At 39.5% G+C, this 21,524-nt stretch overlaps 1 protein-coding gene and 1 non-coding gene across 2 annotated transcripts in view; one reads left to right on the forward strand and one right to left on the reverse strand.

Annotated features, from left to right (window-relative positions):
• Positions 1-13,234, reverse strand: part of B4GALNT2 (beta-1,4-N-acetyl-galactosaminyltransferase 2 (SID blood group)) — a 28,890-nt gene extending 15,656 nt beyond the window's left edge. The window contains exons 1-5 of the mRNA XM_063302009.1: positions 13,154-13,234; positions 10,899-11,072; positions 1,943-2,080; positions 1,456-1,562; positions 780-817 (exon numbers count right to left, since the gene is read on the reverse strand). Of these exons, the coding sequence (XP_063158079.1) occupies positions 780-817; positions 1,456-1,562; positions 1,943-2,080; positions 10,899-11,072; positions 13,154-13,176 (480 nt within the window). The 5' untranslated portion in view covers positions 13,177-13,234. The remainder of the gene's footprint in view (positions 1-779; positions 818-1,455; positions 1,563-1,942; positions 2,081-10,898; positions 11,073-13,153) is intronic.
• A 7,433-nt stretch (positions 13,235-20,667) lies between these two features.
• Positions 20,668-20,739, forward strand: TRNAQ-UUG (transfer RNA glutamine (anticodon UUG)). The gene has a single exon. It is a non-coding gene; the product is annotated as a tRNA-Gln (tRNA).
• Positions 20,740-21,524: the final 785 nt, after the last annotated feature.

The following is a 21,524-nucleotide window of genomic DNA, read 5'->3' on the forward strand; positions in this document are numbered from 1 at the left end:
AAATGTGAGTAGATCAATAGGTACCGCTTCGGCGGGAAGGTAACGGCGTTCCGTGAGTCGTGCTGGCCACATGACCCGGAAGTGTCCTATGGACAACGCCGGCTCCAAGGCTTTGAAACGGAGATGAGCACCGCCCCCTAGAGTCGGACTCGACTGGACTTTACGTCAAGGGAAACCTTTACCTTTACCTTGTATGAGATCAAAGTCAAGCAGTCATATGAGAGGGCAGAGCAGAAACCAGGGCAAAGTTGGAAGATATGCTACCTATCTGGCATTTTCTCCTGAGCAAGTGCCATTGAAATGAAGAAGAGAAAATGCATTTAAGGTAAGATGTATTTTTCAGAAGCAATGTTTTTTCCTCAGACACCAATGTTTGGGAAGCCATGGCTGCCTACTTCTCCTGTGAAATTACACCAACAGCACCAGATATCAAAACCTGAGAATTGGGGCTTTTAATTGAATTTAAAGCATTGCAAGAGCCAGTTTGGTGTAGTGGTTAAGGCACTGGGCTAGAAACCGGGAGACAGCAAGTTCTAGTCCCACCTTAGGCACAAAGCTGGGTGACCTTGGGCCAGTCACTCTCTCTCAGCCCTAGGAAGAAGAAAGTGGCAAACCATTCTGAAAAACCTGCCAAGAAAACTGCAAGGACTTGTCCAGGCAGTCACCAGGAGTCAAAATTGAGTCATAGGCACATACCCACACCAAAATGCTGCCTACTTCTCTTTTCTGGAAGCTCAGAATGACACTGCATGCTGCAAAACCTGACAAAATCACATTACCTTTAGAGTTTCTTTACTTGCTCCATGGAAACCCAGCCCTTAAAAAAGAAAAAAACAGGAACAAAACCTTTTACCTAGCAAATGATAAATAAAAGGCCAAATAATGTACTTTAACACACCTTGATTGATACCATTTGAGATAAGAATCACACTTCCCACCACTGGAACCTTCTGGAGCCACACCAGCAGAAAGGGCTAGAAGGTTACACCATAATACACACCTGATCATCTTGATTGCTACATACTTTCAAGACGGATGCTTTTGGGAGCAAAATTGGGGGCAGGTTATGATCACAGTCAAGAAACTATGAAACAACTCAAGCCCACATGATCCACACTTTGCCCATATTTCTTAGGATGCGTTTTTATTGGCAAGAATACTCCGCAAGATAGAGACTGGTAGGTCAATGCAGACTTTTGTCACAGAAGACCACATTTTCTTGTTTCACTCTTTCAGCTAGATTTTTGGTCCCATTTTTACAGCATATGTCTACTTTTCTTTGCAGAAAAGTCAAATACATGTACAGTACAGATCATCCAGCCTTTTAACAAGTCTCTGTCTCTGGCGGAAAAGTAAGTTCAGCCAATGAAGTAGAGATGTTTGCCTACTAAAACCTTTAGGCAGTAAACTCAGCTCAGTATTGAATTTCCACTTTACCTCTTGCTTTTGACATACCTGGAATTACAATGGTGTGCAAGGGCATCACCTCAGCTCCTTGAATCGGATAGCTTAAAGGAATGTTTGGTTGAGCAATAAGTACCTCTTTTCTCTCAGAAGGATGCCTAAGCCAAAGTAAATAAAAAAGGGGAAGAATCTTCAAAAGCCAGCAGAAACAGTTAGGAGGAAGGGACTTGTGCTAGAGCTCACATTTATATGAGTTAAATTTACTAGATTTCTTAGATTTTGTCTTGAAGTAGGTTACATTGAAATATATGACTTGAAGTATTTCAGGTCAGATTGTTTCAGTTGGGTACAACAAGCCAACAGGCTCAATATCTTGAGAAACACTGAAACCCAGCCATAAATACCTATCTGTCTCAAGCATTAACTGAAATGTGCAAATCCCTTTTGTGTTAGGAATCAGAAGAAAATCCATCAAGAAAACTCTGACCTATGAGTCACTGTTGTATTATATGAGTCTCCATTTACAACACTTGGTTACCTTCTCTGATAATGTTTGAATTCCTTCTCACGTCTTTGTCTAATGGATTCAAGTTTATCCTTATCTATATAGTTTTCCAGTTGATAGACAGTCAGTTTACTGCTTTGGGAACACTTACAGTGATTCTTTGGACCTAGCCTTGGGGAAAGGAAGAAAAGAATGTTTTGAACCATTTATCAAAGATACAGTTGAACTTTTGCCTGAAATTATGCAACAATATATAAAGTGATTTTGGTCATGTTGAATATTGAAGCATTTGGCCATACTTCTAACCACCCCCCTCCTCCCCAACTTTCATGGTTTTCTTTGGGTAAAATACTGCTGCATGAAATCCTCAAGCCAATCTCTCCCTCTCTCCCTCCCTCCCTCCCTCATTATCTATCTATCATCCATCCAATAAACCTTGCTTAAACTAACTATTTTTATTTTTGATATGGGTAGGGACAGAAAGAGCTGCAGGTCATAAAAATCAACCTCAAAATCAACACCCCCTGGATGTTAATTGTAAAAATGGAGCCACTTAAAAGACTTAAAAGTGGGGCCGGGGGAATAGAAAAAGAATGAATGTCCGAATTATTGAAAAATAAATATGCAGGCATAGCTTTAGTTTGAAGAAAACTGGGAAAAGAAAAGGATATCTGAAAGCACAGTGGAGAAATGCTTGAGTTCAATGTACAAATAAGGGATTTGATGGAGCATAGAGAGAGATAACATTAGAGAAGATTTTTGGCCAAACATGCAATATGGAAGCCATCTGCTGGCAGTGTATTATGCAATGTTGCCCACTATTTCAAAGATTCTTAGTCTGATTTGGAAAGTACCAGAATAATGGAGAAATGGGCTTTTAAAGATGCCCATTAACGCTTAACACCTGGGCTATAGACTAAGCAAGCTGGAGATAAGTTGGATGATATAATATCAATTAATAAATAAAATAATTATCTGTATAACAGTACTTAAAAGTAAAAAAATAACGAACACATTGCATTCATAAAAACACATCCCAAAATATTCATAAAGAGGAAGTGCCAGTAAAAAGGATCCAAAGGCTTTTCAGCCCTAAACTGGTTGTTTGAATTTATCTACATGATAGCGTCCAACTGTTTGTTAAGTGGTTCTATTAGGCTTGCTATATCTGGGCTGCAAAAATCTAGCTGAAGCGTGATGTTGAATTGGAATTAGACATTTTGTGAAGAGCTTTGGTGTCATGAACCCGTTGCAAGGCACAAAGAGCCTCACAACGTGGATCATGATCATTAAGGAAAAGAGGAAGGAGATAATTAAAACAGTGCTTAAAACAAGCACCCAAAGCACCCACGCCCATGGACTCATATAGAGCTGAAAAGAAGAGCTTCAGATAAGCAGCGATAAGCCGCACCTGGTGCCCTGGAGGACACACCGGAACCAAGAGGGCAAGGAAAGACACCGGGAAAACGCCCACACAGCCATCAAGGAGCCCATCAAGAGGGACTGGGGACAATGAAGGGTGGAGGAGCACGGGACCCCGCAAGAGGGTATAAACAGGGCGCCTCACCACCGCACCTCCATTCCCGTTTTTCGTTCTGTCAGCCACCATTCCAATAAAGCGGAAATCCTTAATACCTATTAAGTGAGTCTGTGCCTTATTGCGAAGCGAGACTGACCCTGACATTTGGTTTTATTTGGGGGCTCAGCAAAGGGAATACTTTTACGTTAACAAATGGATTTGAGAGATTTGTTATAGAGTTTTGAAATGTGTTTATATTCTAAAAATAAGTAGATGGAGCTGTTTCCATATGGTCTAGAAACTATGTTTCTATATGATCTAGATTTAATATATTTAAGGATTGAATTAATCTTATATTGATAGTATGTGGATTTTCCCCCTTTTCTCTAGTTTCTTTTTTCTCCCTTTATGTTCAGTTTCGGGTTAAACCGCTGAGCTGCTGATTGGAAGGTCGGCGGTTCGAAACCGTGTGGCGGGGTGAGCTCCCATTGCTAGTCCCGGCTCCTGCTCACCTAGCAGTTCGAAAACATGCAAATGTGAGTAGATCAATAGGTACCGCTTCGGCGGGAAGGTAACGGCATTCCGTGTAGTCATGCCGGCCACATGACCACGGAAGTGTCTACAGACAAACGCCGGCTCTTCGGCTTTGAAACGGAGATGAGCACCGCCCCCTAGAGTCGGACACGACTGGACTTTACGTCAAGGGAAACCTTTACCTTTACCTAATGTATGCAGTTTGTTTTTTAAATATACAACAAAAAATCTGGGGTTTGTTGCTGTTCACTAATAAAAACTTAGTAACTGAAAAAGAAATCTCAATGGCAGCTCCTTGACTTTGACTGAATCAGATTAGCTTTTATCCCTCGGGAAACAAGAGAAAACCCTCCTCTTCTGCAGGGCTTGAGGTTTTTGTTTGGAAGGCAGTGGCTGATTTTATTTTACAGATGTTTTAAATGCAATTTGTAATCTGCCCAGAGCTGCTCAGTAGACACCCTACAAAGAACTGCAATAAACAAACAAACAAACAAACAAACGTTTTATTGACCTCCCCACCTGTAACTGTATGAAAAAGTGAGAGGATAGATTAGCCCACTCTTTACAGGAAGAAGAATAAGGAACACTTTAATAAGGTAAAGAAGGTGCACAACTGTTCATATGAATGAAAAGGTCTTTTCATGAGGTCTTTATCCCAATCACTTAATGGGAATTATCGAAGAGAAAAAGGCAAAAATGAAAATAAAAATCCAGCATTCAGATTATTATCCTGAAAATTTAAAAATTTCAGCAGCTAGCTTCCTCTACCCCCCAGGCCAAACTGCCCACAAGTTCCCCTGCCCACAAACTTTGACAAAGTGTGATACTAGTCATAGTCTTATACAGTTACTGTTAAACAGAGGAAGGCCAAGAAAATGATTTCCAAAAAAGGTTCAGGTAATTTTTGTATGTGTATCAACATCATGACATCTTTACACAATCATGTCATTTGGAATACTGAAAACTTAACCCTCTTCTGCCCCCCAGTAGCTATAGATTTTTGCAGTCCAGATATGGTATGCCTGGTTCTATCTGAAAAATTGTTCATCTAAAAATCAATTAAGAATACTATCATTTATTATTTGTATTTATTAGGGAATTGTTAGATGCTCTAAGATAGGATTTCTGTAGAATGCCAATTTAGAGGAACCTTACTCATACCTGAAGATCTAGTGTCCCCTATTTAGTTGGGATACTATAGCAGACTTTTGGTTCCTTATAGGCTCTTAATACGGGAGCTTTTCAAAACTATAGGTTGGATTAATATTCAAAGAAGAAATTTACCATTTAAGAATTGCTTTACAAAACGGAGACAGCTGTGAGTTCACCTGACTTTCCAAGGCGGAAGTAATACCCAGTTCATATATTACTTTCCTCCTAGTGGAAGAGAAAGTCTGAATGAGCTAACAGCTGTCTCTGTTTTGTTAAAAAACCAAAAGTACACAATTCAGGTTTACATTTTTCATTCTTATTCTTACCCCAACTTGCCTATGGACATATATTAACTTTTATTGGTTCTTACTTTTTTGTGAAAATGCACAGGAAGGGTAGTTTTAAAACCAGTGGGTTTAGTTTTTGAATATTAGTTTGTTAAACTACTTTGGTGCAATTTTGATTTTTTAATATGATTCATGATTTCCTTTAGGTGTGACATCATTTTCTTTTTACTCTGGCTGACAGATTGTGAATGTATAAGTCATCTCAAGGAACATTTTGTTTTTAAAGATAGAGTACATATGACTTAAATGAATGTGTCTTTTGGTTATTGTGGGATTTTAAAAATAATTGTACTAGTAAATACATCAGAATCATTCTCAGGATGTTAATTATACTAGTAAATAATGCAACGTATGTTCAGGAAAAGAGTTATCCTTATTTTGCAATTAGTTCTCCAAACAGCTGGGTTAAACTGTCAGGCCCAGCCCAAGAACAGCAAAGAATCAGTCCAGCTAAACTTCAGTTCTTTATTTGCTAACGCCATATAGACAGAATCTTGCCAGACTAAAGCAACTCTACCTAACCTAGGGGAAAATAACCTGGGAAAGCTCTAGAGTGGGGCTATTCTGAACCTCTTAGTTTTCCCACAGTTGCCTCCTGGACTATGTTTCCTCTTATCTTGTCCCTCTTCTTGGAATGTGCTCCTTCCTTCCTGAGAACCAGCAGTCTTACTGAAATCCACCACATAAACCTACCAGAATATGAATATTTCTATAGGATTGTGTACAACAAGAACTGAAATGCAGTTTTCAGTGTGAATTATTTTTCACTGTACCCTAATGGGAAAAATGAAAAAGGATGTTTGCTGAATGATGAAATGGAAAAGGCTGTGGATAAGGAAAAAAAGGCATGCAAGGGAAAACTGCAAAGAATGTAGATGAGGAGAACAAGAAATAGGCACTTCCGGGTGGGGAAAATGGTGAGCTGAAGTGTCTCCAAAGAGTGGAGACAATGCCAAGGTGAAGACTGGTGACCGGGCAGCGAGCTTCTATATATGGATACGCAAATATAAATGAACACGTATGCAACCAGTTCAGGGGTGTCCACAGGGGCATAGTAAAAGTCAAGTTGGGGTTGTGGCTGTGGCTGTGCAATTGAAACTCTACTAATTTTTATGTGCATGTGGCATGCAAATAAAAGAAGCAGAGCTTTAATCACAACTAGCATTACTTTTTTGATACTCTTCTCCTGGCAGATGCCCCTGATCTAGATCTTCACTTGGCCTCTCGTTTTTGGAAACATATGAATGCATATCCTAGTTGTAACCAAATGCAACTATTTATTTATTTATTTCTCAAATTTATACTACTGCCCATCCCCCCACAGAGAGATTCTGAGCGGTTTACAATAAATTAGTCCATTAAAAATTAAAACAATCATAATAAAACATCATATAATATAAAAAGGAAAAGGAAAAAGGAAAAACCAGATGGCTACAAATGATCATAAATACAGGGGGAGCAATCTAAGGTGCCAGCCATCTCCAAGAATGACTATCCCCCTCCCCACCCCAGGCATGGCTACAGAGCCAGGTCTTCAGGGACTTCCGGAAGGTCAAAAGGGATGGAGCTAGCCTGATCTCCAGTGGCAGAATGTTCCAAAGGGCAGGTGCCACTGCAGAGAAGGCCCGCATAGCTGGCACACACACATCAGAATATTGATGATACCTCATCCCATGGTGATAGATGATCTCACCCAGTGGTTTCATGTAGATGTTGAAGGGAGCAGAGAGAGAACCGAACCCTGTGGCACTTCACAAAGGAGAGGTCAAGGGTTGGACCTCTTGCTCCCAATCACCACCAACTGGGACCAGCCCTGGAGGAAGGAGGTGAATCAGTGCAGGACCACGCTGCCCACCCCCAACTCCCTGAGCCGCCCCAAAAGGATACCATGGTCGATGGTATCAAAAGCCGCTGAGAGGTCAAGAACAGCGAGGATGGATGCACTGCCACCATCCCGCTCCTGCCAGAGATCATCCATAAGTGCAACCAATGCTCTTTCTGTCCCATATCTGGGCCTGAAACCTGACTGAAAAGGATCTAGATAATCCATTTTCTCCAGCATCCTCTGGAGCTGCAACACCACCACTTTCTCAACCAACTTCCCCAAAAAGGGGAGGTGGGAGACAGGACAAAAATTGTCCAGAACGGTAGGGTCCAGGGATGGTTTCTTGAGGAGGTGGTGCACCAGCATCTCCTTAAAGGAAGCTGGGAACACTCCCTCTCCCAAGAATGTATTAACCATCGCCTGGGCCCAACCACATGTCACCTCCTGGGCTGCCTTCACCAGCCAGAAGGGACATAGGTCTAGATGACAAGTGGTGGCATTGACAGTCCAGTTCCTCAGGTCCAACAGTATCAAACTGTTCCCAGATAACTGGGTTAGTACATTCCCTTGGCATCTCCTCAGACTGTGCCTCATGCTTGGAGTCCAACTTGGATCAGATCTGAGTGATTTTATCCTGCAGTAACTAAAAGAGATTCTGTGTGTAGAAGGGCCAGAGTAGCCATCCCCACACTCAATGGAACTTGCATCAGTGGAAAACATATATACAATTCTATTTTTAATCTTGAATGTATCTCCACGCCTTGGGATTTTGTGGGCAATACAAAAAAGAGGGGCATTCAGTGAGAAGAAGCCATTTAATGCATCATAAACCTTTAAGGAAACATTAAAAAAGGTGCCTCACAGCCAGAGTATCATGAACAGCATCAGCGTTAATCTGGTAAGAGACGCCGGAAGGCTGGGATGTCCAAACTGTGCTGTAGACTTAAAGGGACACTGAGTCAAACCACCCATTTCTAAATCACCCAATTTATATTTTTTAAGTTTATGTACCTCTACAGCAAGGAGAAGTGTTCTCTCTTGGTGCTTATCATTATTTCTTGGATTAATTTTTAAAAATCTTTCAAAGTTTTGGCTTGTTTCCCCATTTAAATATTAAGGAGGACTGAGAATAAGTAAGTGCATCCCTATTATTTTTATATCAAATTTGAAGAATTTGATTTTTCTCTACATGTTGAATCTGTTGTTTTCAATCATCAGCTTTCTGTTGCTACTTTCTCTGGGAAGTTGCCCCTTTTCACTTTCACTTTTGCAAACATTGCTGGAAATTTTCTATTAACTCTAACTTTCACCAGTTAAGTATCTAGGGGGCACCATAATCTATGGCCTGTAACATGGAGGATCTTAAGCAGACATTCTCAGAGCTTCGTTGTTAGATCAAACAGATTTTATCTGATTCCTGTCAAGCTATTATGCAAGATATTCAGGACACTGTAGAAAATATCAGCTTTAAAATGTTTCGTCTGGCTGAGGAGGTTGTGGAAAAAGTTGATTCTAGTAAAGATGGAGATGTTTCTACTGACAGGGAAACTGAAGCTTTTGTTGTGCCGGATGACTAGATTCTGGTGCTGAAGGAGTTAAAAGGACAGACCGAATCGCAAATCACAAATGGAAGTGTTTTTCTGGTGGAATGTTATAGGAAAGAAGAGACTTTACTCTGTGGGAGGTTTTCTGCTGAGAAGTCTGAGTTTCTAAGGGGGGCAATTGGGCTGTTTGATTTCTGTATGAAAAGTGCCTTGTGTGTATTATGGAAATATGTAAATTCTCTGGTATATTTTGAAGTGGGGTAAAGATTTAAGATTTTTTTTTTACTGCTTTTAAGGCTTGTATGATTCTATTCTATTTTAATGATTTGGATTAAGATTAATTGGATTGCTTTTAAAGTTTGCTTGTTTTTATTCCTTCTTAATGATTTGTAAAGATTTATAAGGTATAATAATAATTGTTTGGCTTTAGGGTTAATAGGGCTAAGATTGTTATAGTATTATTAATTATAAAAGTAGACAATTTATATGTTTTTTTAGTTTAATTTATATTATACTAGACAGAAATGTATAGAATAGTGGTAGGAAGGAAATAATTAAGTAAATGTTGTCTTTTGGGGAGGATGTTGATTAAGAGGTTTATATATATATATTTTTTTAAAATATAAGGGGAGAGAACAATTGTATTTAGTGATTTTCATAATATGCTAATGGAATTATTTATAGAAATAATGTGATTTTGGAGTAAGGGTTTGATTATGGAAATTGCTGTATATTCTTGCTGTTAAAAGTCAGAAGTTAACTCTTTATGTAATCTTTAAAATTCTTTTCTTCTTGTGTTTCACACTTCTTAGTTTTTTTTCTTTTTTTTCTTTTTGTAGTTTTTTTCTTTTTTTGTAGTTTTTATCTTTGCTTTAAACTTAATAAAATTCTTATTAAAAAAGAACATACTGTTATAAATCCAACTTCCTTGTTTGCTGAAGCTATCATGGCCAACTTCCTCACAATGAATAAAACTATACTGGAATCTGTTACATTAATCCAAATTTATGTATTTTGGCAAAAAAACAAAAATGTTCATGGAGAGCCAGAAAGCTTCCCATTCTAACCAGAACATGCTCTTGTATTTCCTTGTGCATCTGAGTTCAAGTTCCAAGGGAATAACAATCAGGATTAAATCTTTTTGGATTAAAACAAAAAACAAAAATCATGCAGGAAAGTACTGTCATTCTCCTAAATATGTCATTCATTATGGAAGGCATAACAAAGGTAAGCAAAAGTTTGCACAACACCAGAAAGAGAAATTCTTTTGTTTTCCCCACCCCCCAGTTCCCATTCAATTTGATGAAAGAGCATTAGCTTTAGAAAAGAAGGTATCTACCTTGGGGTTCACTAGCAGTCATTGCTAAGGAGCAGACCTGTCCTTGGCAAATCATGGTAGAATTTCTCCTTCTCCTGAAGAAATTTGAAGAAACTGCCTACCCAATTTCTCTACCTATAAATTGGATGAATGTCCAATGGCCTTTTAGGCCTTATTCTGAGTGCAACCTATACCAGAAAAGCTTGTGTAGCCTTCCCTAGATGCACTTTTGGTTAAGCCATCACATTTACATAGCACTTCTCTGGATGGGATTTCTCCTTAATCATTACTTACAGTGCGCAGAAATACTACTCACTGTCATACTGCCACGGACTACCTCTTCACTGGCATGTAGGAGACATTTTCACCACTTCACTAATATCAGTAGAATGAGGACTGTTTGTCCTCTGACATACATGCACCCAGGTCTATAGCCAAACTTCCTAATTAGATTGAGCTGCTTGATTTCTACTGAAAAAACTCTATTTCCTCATAACCAACATAATTTTCTATTTCTAAGCACATATGAGAGTGTGTATATATACGATTGCCAATCATAATTAAAATTCTTATCTCATAATCATGTTTCATATTGCTCCTCGCTAACACTCTAGTTTGTTCTTACAGCTATCATCAATATTTTAACAGAAAGGAAGATTCAGAAGAGAAATGGATTGAAATTACCCCTGTCACACCCCCTTGCAATCTTACATGGTCCTAAAGAAGCAGCATGGTGCTTAGAAAACTTACCACATTCCATCAAATAGGAACATGGATTTGTATTCTTCTTCTGGCAGAAGTTTAAGAAGAGATAGTACCTCTTGAGATTCCCACTTTGTTTTGGCTTTGGTTAGCTTTCCTATCAGCGTGAAAGTGAATGATGCCATAATCACACAAACTATGATTGTGTATAAATACTTCGATCTACAGAAAAACAAAAAAAAAATCAGTTTCCAAACCAATTCACCACTTATCTATAATCAAGCCACAATTTCTTGCAAAAGGTAAAAGTATTTGTCATTGTGTGGGATATAAGGGAAAGCAAAACTGACTCCTGGGAATGAATCAGGGTAACTAACAATTCAACTCAGATTTATCCAATGCCTCTGTCAACTTTGTAGTAAAGTGAAGCCCTTGTTAACCGAGAATAAGATCATGCAGTCTTGTAACATACTATCTGCTTTTCCTGAAAACGTTTGCAAAGCAAGAAGAAGTAAAAAAGGGTACTTTGAAAATTATAATCCAATATGGAAAGCAACTTAATCCAATATGTAGCTCAAGTTTACAAAACAGAAGTGAAATTACATGTTGAACTTCTGTGAAAATGGATAGTATGTGGTCTGTTGAGGGGATTGAACATTTGTCGAAAGAAGTGAAAATGAGTTTGTATTAGAATGTGCTTCTGTCCACTTCTTATATGGAAGTCCCATTTGGGGATGTCAGGAGAAACACAGAAGTAAGTTGAATGCAGTGGGAATGGGTTACTGAAGAAGTGTGCATGGTAAAACAAGAAAATATGAATTCAAGAATGAATGGGTGGTGAATGAATGTGGATTGAATACAAAAGTGACTGACAAATATGGGAGCACGTTGAGAGGCCATTACAGAAGTACCTTGAGTAAATGAAAGAAAAGTACGGAAGTACAAAAGGCATTGTGTAAGAGCAATGTACAAGAACGAAAGGCAATGTATTTCACCTGGTGGAAGTGAAAATTGATACATAAGGATAGAAAATACAGAGAAATATAGTGACTGATTTTGGTGTAAATTAGATTTAGCTATATTTCCTTTTCTTTTTCTCTCATGCCTTTCATTTTTTGGTTAACCATTTTTATTCCTTGTCTTCACTTTGCCTAATGTTGCTTAGTCTGAAAAGAAATAGAGTGAGGGATAGTATGTATGTATGTAACTTCGTAAGATAAATTGCCATCATTTTCATTCTCAGGGTGGCTCTTATCATAGCAAGGCAAATCATTACTTCACATATTATTTCATTTGCACACATACATAAGAACATCCTCTCTAGACCCAGAATACTTATACACATATAACAAATATGCATTTCTGGTTATATGGAGAAATATTCTGAGGAGACAAAACTAGCTATTTGGTTTCTTCACCCTCAACCAGCAATGGAAGTTTTTGTTGTTGTTTTAACATGCATGGTGACATAAAGTTATAGGGTTGAAAGCAGTTTCCAAAGTATTTTGGAGAGAAACTAGCACAGAAAGCCACAACCAGCAGGTTTTATTTAGTGATCTAGAATTTCATTGCTCTCTTCATTGCAAATCTTAACACATTAAAAGAGCATCAAAAATTATGACTTGCTTAGTGAAAAAAATGAAAATCATGATGTAACCATAGTGTAAGAGGTAAACTTATATTTATACTTATAACTTCTGTAAAGAAAATCGGAAGCTACTTCTTTTTACAAAGATAAAAACTAACAGAAACTAATATATAGAATAAAGAAAAAGAGGAAAAGGTGGGAACAAAGCCAAAAGTGCAGGGGGGAAAAAAAGGAAGCATAAAGAAATAGCTTTTTAATAAATCACAAATCAGTCTTCAGGCAAAAAAATGTGTGATTATGATTTGTTCTTAATTTTTCAATTCTCTAGAATTTCAGCTCCTCAATTTTATATATCCCATATCACTTCAGTCCCTGCTTTTTTAGCTATAGGAGCAATCAAATTTCAATGCTTTGAGTAAGAGGACGTAGCACTTTGCAAGAACAGCTGTCAACAGCCCCATCAGTTGCAAAGAATCTGCTCAGGTTTATACACTGATGGAAAAGGTTCATTCTTCTATTAGAACATGCTGCAATGGAGCCCTTTTTCTCTGATCATAATTTTTCCACTCTTCAGCACACTTGAATTTCTTCTGTCATATCATGACAATTAAAATTTAGCTGCCAAGCAGGACTGAACATTTTTTCTGCTTTTCTGCCTCTGACTTTATTATACTGGATTCTAGGCACTAGCATAAATATTTGAAGACCTACTCACCTCCATAAGTTTCGGATTTTCATTCTTAGAAAACTTGCAGCTGGTCAAAGGCAGTTGTGTTATTAGCAAGTATGTCTCTACTCCTTCTACAGGTACAGTTAAAAATTCATCCTTGCACTTTATGTTGAAGAAAAAACAGTGCCACACCCCACGATAACATAGCAATCAACAACTGTAATGATTGCCTATCGTAAAACACCATCAGACTCATGAACAGGTTCATAAATTATAAAGTGCTTACAATTAAACATCTTTTTATGCTTCTTTAGTTTATTGCTTTCATATATAAATAGAGAAGAAAAAAAAGAACATTCCCAATACATAAAACAATGTTTATAGAAGGCAGGCAGGCAGGCAGGCAGGCAGGAGGCCAATTCAAAGGCACAGAGTGAACACAAATCTTGAACACAAAATCAATCCAGGATTTTAAGTCCAGAGTTGCAGAATTGTTCCAGCAAAGCTAAACTTCATGCTTAATAAATACAAAACTCTTCATAAATTGATAAATTCTAAATTTTTGATTGTTATTTGTTTAGTTGCTTCCGACTCTTCATGACTTCATGGACCAGCCCACGCCAGAGCTTCCTGTCGGTCGTCAACACCCCCAGCTCCCCCGGGGACAAGTCCGTCACCTCTAGAATATCATCCATCCACCTTGCCCTTGGTCGGCCCCTCTTCCTTTTGCCTTCCACTCTCCCTACCATCAGCATCTTCTCCAGGGTGTCCTGTCTTCTCATTATGTGGCCAAAGTACTTCAGTTTTGCCTTTAATATCATTCCTGCAAGTGAGCAGTCTGGCTTTATTTCCTGGAAGATGGACTGGTTTGATCTTCTTGCAGTCCAAGGCACTCTCAGAATTTTCCTCCAACACTACAGTTCAAAAGCATCAATCTTCCTTCGCTCAGCCTTCCTTATGGTCCAGCTCTTGCAGCCATATGTTACTACGGGGAACATCATTGCTTTAACTATGCGGGCCTTTGTTGTCAGTGTGATGTCTCTGCTCTTAACTATTTTATTGAGATTTGTCATTGCTCTTCTCCCAAGGATTAAGCGTCTTCTGATTTCCTGACTGCAGTCAGCATCTGCAGTAATCTTTGCACCTAGGAATACAAAGTCTTTCACTGCTTCTACATTTTCTCCATTTGCCAGTTATCAATCAGCTGGTTGCCATAATCTTGTTTTTTTTGAGGTTTAGCTGCAAGCCAGCTTTTGCACTTTCTTCTTTCACCTTCATCATAAGGCTCCTCAGTTCCTCTTCACTTTCAGCCATCAAAGTGGTATCATCTGCATATCTGAGATTGTTAATGTTTCTTCCAGAGATTTTAACTCCAGCCTTGGATTCCTCAAGCCCAGCTTGTCGCATGATGTGTTTTGCATACAAGTTGAATAGGTAGGGTGAGAGTATACAGCCCTGCCGTACTCCTTTCCCAATCTTAAACCAGTCCGTTGTTCCGTGGTCTGTTCTTACTGTTGCTACTTGGTCGTTATACAGATTCTTCAGGAGGCATACAAGATGACTTGGTATCCCCATACCACTAAGAACTTGCCACAATTTGTTATGGTCCACACAGTCAAAGGCTTTAGAATAGTCAATAAAACAGAAATAGATGTTTTTCTGAAACTCCCTGGCTTTTTCCATTATCCAGCGGATATTGGCAATTTGGTCCCTAGTTCCTCTGCCTTTTCTAAAGCCAGCTTGTACATCTGGCAATTCTCGCTCCATGAATTGAAGTCTACCTTGCAGGACCTTGAGCATTACCTTACTGGCATGTGAAATGAGTGCCACTGTTCGATAGTTTGAACATTCTTTAGTGTTCCCCTTTTTTGGTATGGGGATATAAGTTTTTGATACCTAATTCAATAATACATTAATATCTTTAAACCTTATTTCCCTACCCAAACTCAGATTAACAATAATGTGACTATTATGCTGAAATGGGACAATGTAGCACGGATCTAAATAATATGTGTCAAATTATTCTTAACTAGATTACATTTCTGGCATAAAAAGTTGACACCTATTAAACATCCACCGAGTAAAGTTGGAAGACTCTTGTGAAATTTACAATTCAATAAAATGTGAACCACAGTCTCAGGATCAGTACCATTTCAAGGACAAAATCTTTGAGAGATGGTAATTTTTTTGAAATCTACCAGATAGCACTCCTGCCAACCTAGCAGTTCGAAAACATGCAAATATGAGTAGATTAATAGGTACCGCTTCGGCGGGCAGGTAATGGCGTTCCATGTAGTCATGCCGGCCACATGACCACGGAAGTGTCTTCGGACAAACGCCGGCTCTTCGGCTTTGAAACGGAGATGAGCACCGCCCCCTAGAGTCGAACACGACTGGACTTAATGTCAAGGGAAACCTTTACCTACCAGATAGCATGTTTGATGGCAATACATTTAATCTGGCTTTTGAAAAGGCTATTCTGTATTTACTTAAAGATAAGCAATTCAAATATTTGGGGAGTTGAAAAATATACCTGTAGTTAATTCCAGAGGTTACGGGTGAAAAGTAGACATGATACTTTGGCTTTAGCCATTAATTCCTGTACTGAATTATGCCATAGTCTTTGCTTGACACAATGAATTGCTGATGACATAATCCTAGAGAATAAATAATCAGGATCAATGCCAATATGACTAATCTTCGAGTCACCTGTTTAAACCACATTTATTTATTACTCAAATTTAGCCACCGCCCGCCCATCTCCCCCAAAAGAGGGACTCTGGGCGGTTTACACTAAAATCCCACATAAAACATAAACATTAAAATCACACAAAACAATTATGATAAAACACAATAAATAAATAAAATCCAAGAGAGATGTAAAATCCAGGCTGGTGGGAGGTTTTAACAGATTGCTAGGAAAGCATTTGGCCCAGGAGAGATCAGAAAAGTCACACACCAGGCATTTCTATAAAAATAATTTTATTTACAGAAAACAAACATATTTAAAGGCTCTCATTGAGAGCTGCTTAACTCTCTACATGCCTACACAGAAAGGAAACTGAAAACTAAAACAAGTCCAGGCAAGTTCTTCCCCCCAGGTGCAAAAATTAACATCCGAAAAGGGGACAATTAAATTCAACCTCTTCACCCAGCCAAAATGATTAGTTACCATAGTAACTTTAATCTGTAGTAGAAAACATATTAACAGGAGGGACTCTAGGGTGCGAGCCATCCCCAAGAATGGTTATTCACTTTCCCGCCCCAGGCAAGATGGCAAAACCATCTTCAGGGCCTTCCGTAAGGTCAGGAGTGAAGGGGCCTGCCTCACCTCCTGGGGCAAGATATTCCGGAGAGTGGGGGCCACCACAGAGAAGGCTCACTTCCTGGACCCTGCCAGATGAAATATCTATAAAAGATTACAATCAAAGTGAATATTAATTTGGGATTATAAAAGATTACTTTGGGATTTCCTGAAGCAATGCTACCTTGTTTTTAAAAACATATATTTGCAACCAAAGCTTAATAATGCTTAATCAAGTCTTTGTTATCAAAGGGCATTACCCAGTTTCCAAGAGAATAACAGAAGTTGGAACACAGCCTGTGACACTTAAAAGAAATCTTTAAAATTTCACCTGCAGTTGTGCTATGTTATTATCAGCAGATGCAATCCAAACTGGAGCTCAATATAAAATTTGAGATGCAATTTTGGCATTAAAAACTTTTATTGCTGCAGGAACAAATCTTCCTCCTTTTGAGAAAGATATTGATGCAAGGCCCTCATAGTAAATTTTGCTTTCAGAAGTAATGTCTTACAGTGATGTTGCCAGGTTAGAGCATGGTTAAATAAAATGCCCAAATAACTAAAATTCCATACTTGTGTTATTATATGATCTTGAATTTTCCAGACATGCTTTTTAATTTATTTTCCAAAAACCAAAATTTTAGTTTTATCATAGTTAATTTGTAATTGATTTTCTTGTTAATACTTAATTAGTGCTTCAAGTAGGTCTTTGTGCTTTGTTATATGTGGATGATGCTGTTTGCCTTTCACATACCTGAAAGGTGAACAGCATCATCTGCATATAACAAAGCACAAATCCAAATTCTCTAATTTAGCCTAAAGTTGGCGCTGCGGGTTAAACCGCTGAGCTGCCGATCGGAAGGTCGGTGGTTCGAAACCGCGCAGCGGGGTGAGCTCCCGTTGCTCGTCCCAGCTCCTGCTCACCTAGCAGTTCGAAAACATGCAAATGTGAGTAGATCAATAGGTACCGCTTCGGCGGGAAGGTAACGGCGTTCTGTGAGTCATGCTGGCCACATGACCCGGAAGTGTCTATGACAACGCCGGCTCCAAGGCTTAGAAACGGAGATGAGCACCGCCCCCTAGAGTTGGATTCGACTGGACTTTACGTCAAGGGAAACCTTTACTTTACCTTAGTTCTGTTAACAGAGTCAAAAGTCGCTTTAAAATCTATAAAAGCAACAGAAAGTTTACCTTTCAGGAAAATAGAATATTTTCTTGCTAAATAGGCTAATGGAAACATTAATCAATTGTCAACCTGCCTTTTCTAAAAGCAGCCTGAGCATTTGTTAAAACAAAATGTTCCTCAAGGTAAGAAGTTAATTTTCCATTTAAATGTCTTGCATAAAGTTTTCTCAGGACTGGTAGCAAACTGGCCTATAACTGACAGGGTTTTCTGTATCTCCCTTCTTGTATAGGGGAATTTTATTTATTTATTTATTTATCAATCAATCAATCAATCACATTTAGCCACTGCCCATCTTCCCCAAAAGAGGGACTCAGGGTGGTTTACAATAAAATCAAGCACGAAATATAAACATTAAAATCTCATAAAAACAGTTATTATAAAATACAGTAAATAAATAGAATCCAAGAAAGGTATAAAATCCAGACTGGTGGGAGGGCCTCTAGGGTGAGAACCACCCCCAAGAATGGTTATTCAGTTTCCCGCCCCAGGCGAGATGGCAGAACCAGGTCTTCAGGGCCTTCTGGAAGGTCAGGAGTGAGGGGGTCTGCCTCACCTCCAGGGGCAAGATATTCCAGAGGGCAGGGGCCACTACAGAGAAGGCCCATTTCCTGGACCCCTCCAGATGAAATTCTCTTATGGATGGGGTCCACAACATGCCCTCTCTCGATGATCGGGTGGGGCGGGCCGATGTAATGGGGATGAAACGGTCCCTAATTATAGCCCTAATCTATCCTGAGGGGATTAAACCAGAACTATCTATTGCAGTGAATTGGGCTGCTAATAAAAGGCCCCACCAATCTAGATTTTGTTTAAGGAGTTTGATAGGTATATTGTCCTGGCCAAGAGCCTTGCCAGATTTTACTTCTGATATAAAATCAATAATCACTGCCTCTGACACTGGTTCCCACTGTGGAAGGGTAATTAACTTTAATCTAGTGTTGTTTGCTGTATTTGCCACAGATTGCCCCTGCTCCATAAACATTGATTTAAAATATTTTCCCCAGGTCTTGGATGGTAAACAGCAATCTGGGACTGAGGGAGCAGTAAAAGCCCTGGAAATTAATTTCCAAAAAGTTTTGGAGTCTTTGTACAGAGAAGCATTTATTAATAATGACCAGGAATCTCTCTCTGTTTTCTGTTTCTTCTGACATATTACTATCTTATAATTTTTCTTCAACTCATAATATCTTAAAGGATGCTGTTGTAAATTAGACTTTCTGTATGCTAAATATAGAGCTCTTAATTTTTTCTTAGCTTGGACCCAGTCTGCATCAAACCAACTGGAAGTAATATTCAGTTGAGTATTTCTTTGATTTGATGTAGTGGATGCTCCAGATACTAGAGTTTTACTGTTTAGATTTGTTAGAGTATTAAAAGAATTTTTTTTCTGCAGAACTCCCATCTTTTATCCAAATAATCTTTGGATAAATGAATTGCACTCTAAGATATATTTATCATTCTTTAAAGTGTGGGACTATTGATTTATTAAATTAGGACATTCCAACTCTTAATATTCATTATTAGTATTTATCTTAAAAATGCTCTCCCAGTGACTATAAACAAACTAGGTTTGGAATCTTCCAGAACACTTTCCTATACTACAAATAATTTAGGTGTTTCAGAAGCTGCTAGCACATGCTCCGTATTATGAAGTAAAAAATATTTTAGTTCAACATACTGCTATTCTGTTCTTTCAAGTAACCCAAATTCTACTTGCAACACATCAAATGTTTTGAAAGACTGATTAAAAATAAGCGTCTCTAGAATATTAATACCATTTTCTGCCCAAAAGCTCCAACAGAAAGGTTTACCTGCACTTTACAAATTAACTGGCTGCTCCAAACTGGTGTCCTCCAAAAGCAGCTGGTGTCCTCCATTTCCAGCAGCCCCAGCATGAACAATGGGGATTATGGGAAGTGTAGTCCCACACCACCTCATTGGACAACCCTGTTGCAACATGTATGGCCTCAGTCATAGGTCTACTTCTTGGGAAACCTCTTGGACATTTCAGGGGTACTTCTATGTCTCTCTGGTTATCTCCATGTGGTGATGGCTCAGTAGAAACTCTAAGCCACATGCTACTATGCTGCTCCCTATATGAGGATTCTAGACAAGCCTTCATTTGTCTGATCTTGAAGAAATCTCACAGCAGGGAGTGGGATTTCTACTTACTGTTGTTTCTGACAAGAAGTCAAAAATATCCTCCCAACTTGTCTGGTTTTGTGCTACCGTCTGTACAATATGCTGCACCATTAACTAAGTTTGAATTCTTATTTATCACTTTTTGTAACACAATTTTTTATTTTATTATACTTGTTCTTATTCATCATTAGATCTTATACTCATCGTTTTTGTTTTATACATGTATGTATGCATGTATGTAACCTACCATTGGCTCTTTTACTGTATCTGGCCTTATGACTAATAAACTGATTTGATTTGATTATTCGGAAACCTCCAGCTGAAAGCGTTTGAGGATGCTTATTCGGGTCCAGGGGAAGGAGGTTCGGCAGCGCCCTTCCAACGAGGCTACACGGGAGAAGAACGGGATGGGGCTTCCGAAAAGCAAGTGTTTTCGAGTCGGGATATCAAACACCACAACGTCTTCGCCAGGTCCTGCGCTGATCCTCGGGCTTAGCTGACAATCGTTAAGCGAGGCTCTTTCTGAGTCTCTGTGGGCAGGCCACGCTCCCATCCCGTAGTTTAAGCCTGCTCGGCCCCACCGTGGCGCGAATGGCTTCCCCAGAAACGTGCCCTCCTTCCGTGGACTGAGAGGAGGGCTTTCTCCCCCCGCCCGGCCCCGCTTTTCGTCCAGTCGGCGCCCTCCTTCACGCTTCGCGCGTCGAGCCAGCGCGTGCGCCGGGGATTCTGGGAGCTGTGGTCTAAGCAGCCGAGCAGCTAATATCGCAGCTCTGCGCGCAAGAAAGGTGCTTCTGTTCCGTCCTGGTGGTATCGCAGCTCGTTCGCATTTGGTTGCTCGGTAGATTGCACCTAAACATGCAATGTGCTAAGAGAACGTGCCTGTTAACAGGGTCCCAGAAAGCCTCGTGCTTCCTTTACAAAGTAGCAGGTCCCATGGTGTAATGGTTAGCACTCTGGACTTTGAATCCAGCGATCCGAGTTCAAATCTCGGTGGGACCTCGTGGGACATTTTTGCTTTACTGAATTCCTAATAAATTTGAGAGACTCTTCCGAGAAGCCTTTGGGCAGCAAAAAGCCACGACGGCCAGAACAGCAGCAAGGAGGGTGCGTTTAGTGCTGGCGACCAGCAGAAGTGGCTATTGCGCATGCGTGCGTCTTTTGCTTTAGTGACTACGTGAAAGGGGGAATGGAGGAGCTGCCAAAAAAAGAATCTTCCCTGTCTCGTTGGTCAGCGCCGACAGAATGCCTCCCGCTGTGGTTCAACTATTGGCTAAAACGGGAAAGCGCAATTTGCGCTTCAACAGCGATATAAAAAAATGCACGGGACTTAAGTCTGTCCTTCCTGCTTTCCATCTTTTTTAAACGCGGGTCTTTTGATCTAAATTTTCTAATCTTTTTGTCTCCTGCCGTCTCATTATCTTACCTTTGGTGATGCATTAAGAAAGCCAGCCTAATCTCCCGCACTCTTTTACCCGATGTAACTGAACCGTGGAATCCAGATGCAGTTTTTGTTTTTTTTACTTTAAATTTCATTTAAGACGGTGGCTTTCTGCAGCAATATCAGGATTGGTGCAGAACAGCAAAATTCAACAGGTTGGGAGGTAGTTACACAAGTACGTGATTGCTGAAATCACCTTTTTAGGTAGCTCTTAAATGCAGAAATTAAATGCAGAAATCATGCTGTGGGATTTTATTCTCCACTCCCCTCACTCTGGCCACCTTTGTTTGACAGCATCTGCTTTGTGGCCCTTTAAACATCAGGTTTGGTTTACCAAAGAGACAAA

This window comes from Candoia aspera, chromosome 4 (assembly GCF_035149785.1).
Source record: "Candoia aspera isolate rCanAsp1 chromosome 4, rCanAsp1.hap2, whole genome shotgun sequence".
Lineage (NCBI taxonomy): Eukaryota > Metazoa > Chordata > Lepidosauria > Squamata > Boidae > Candoia > Candoia aspera.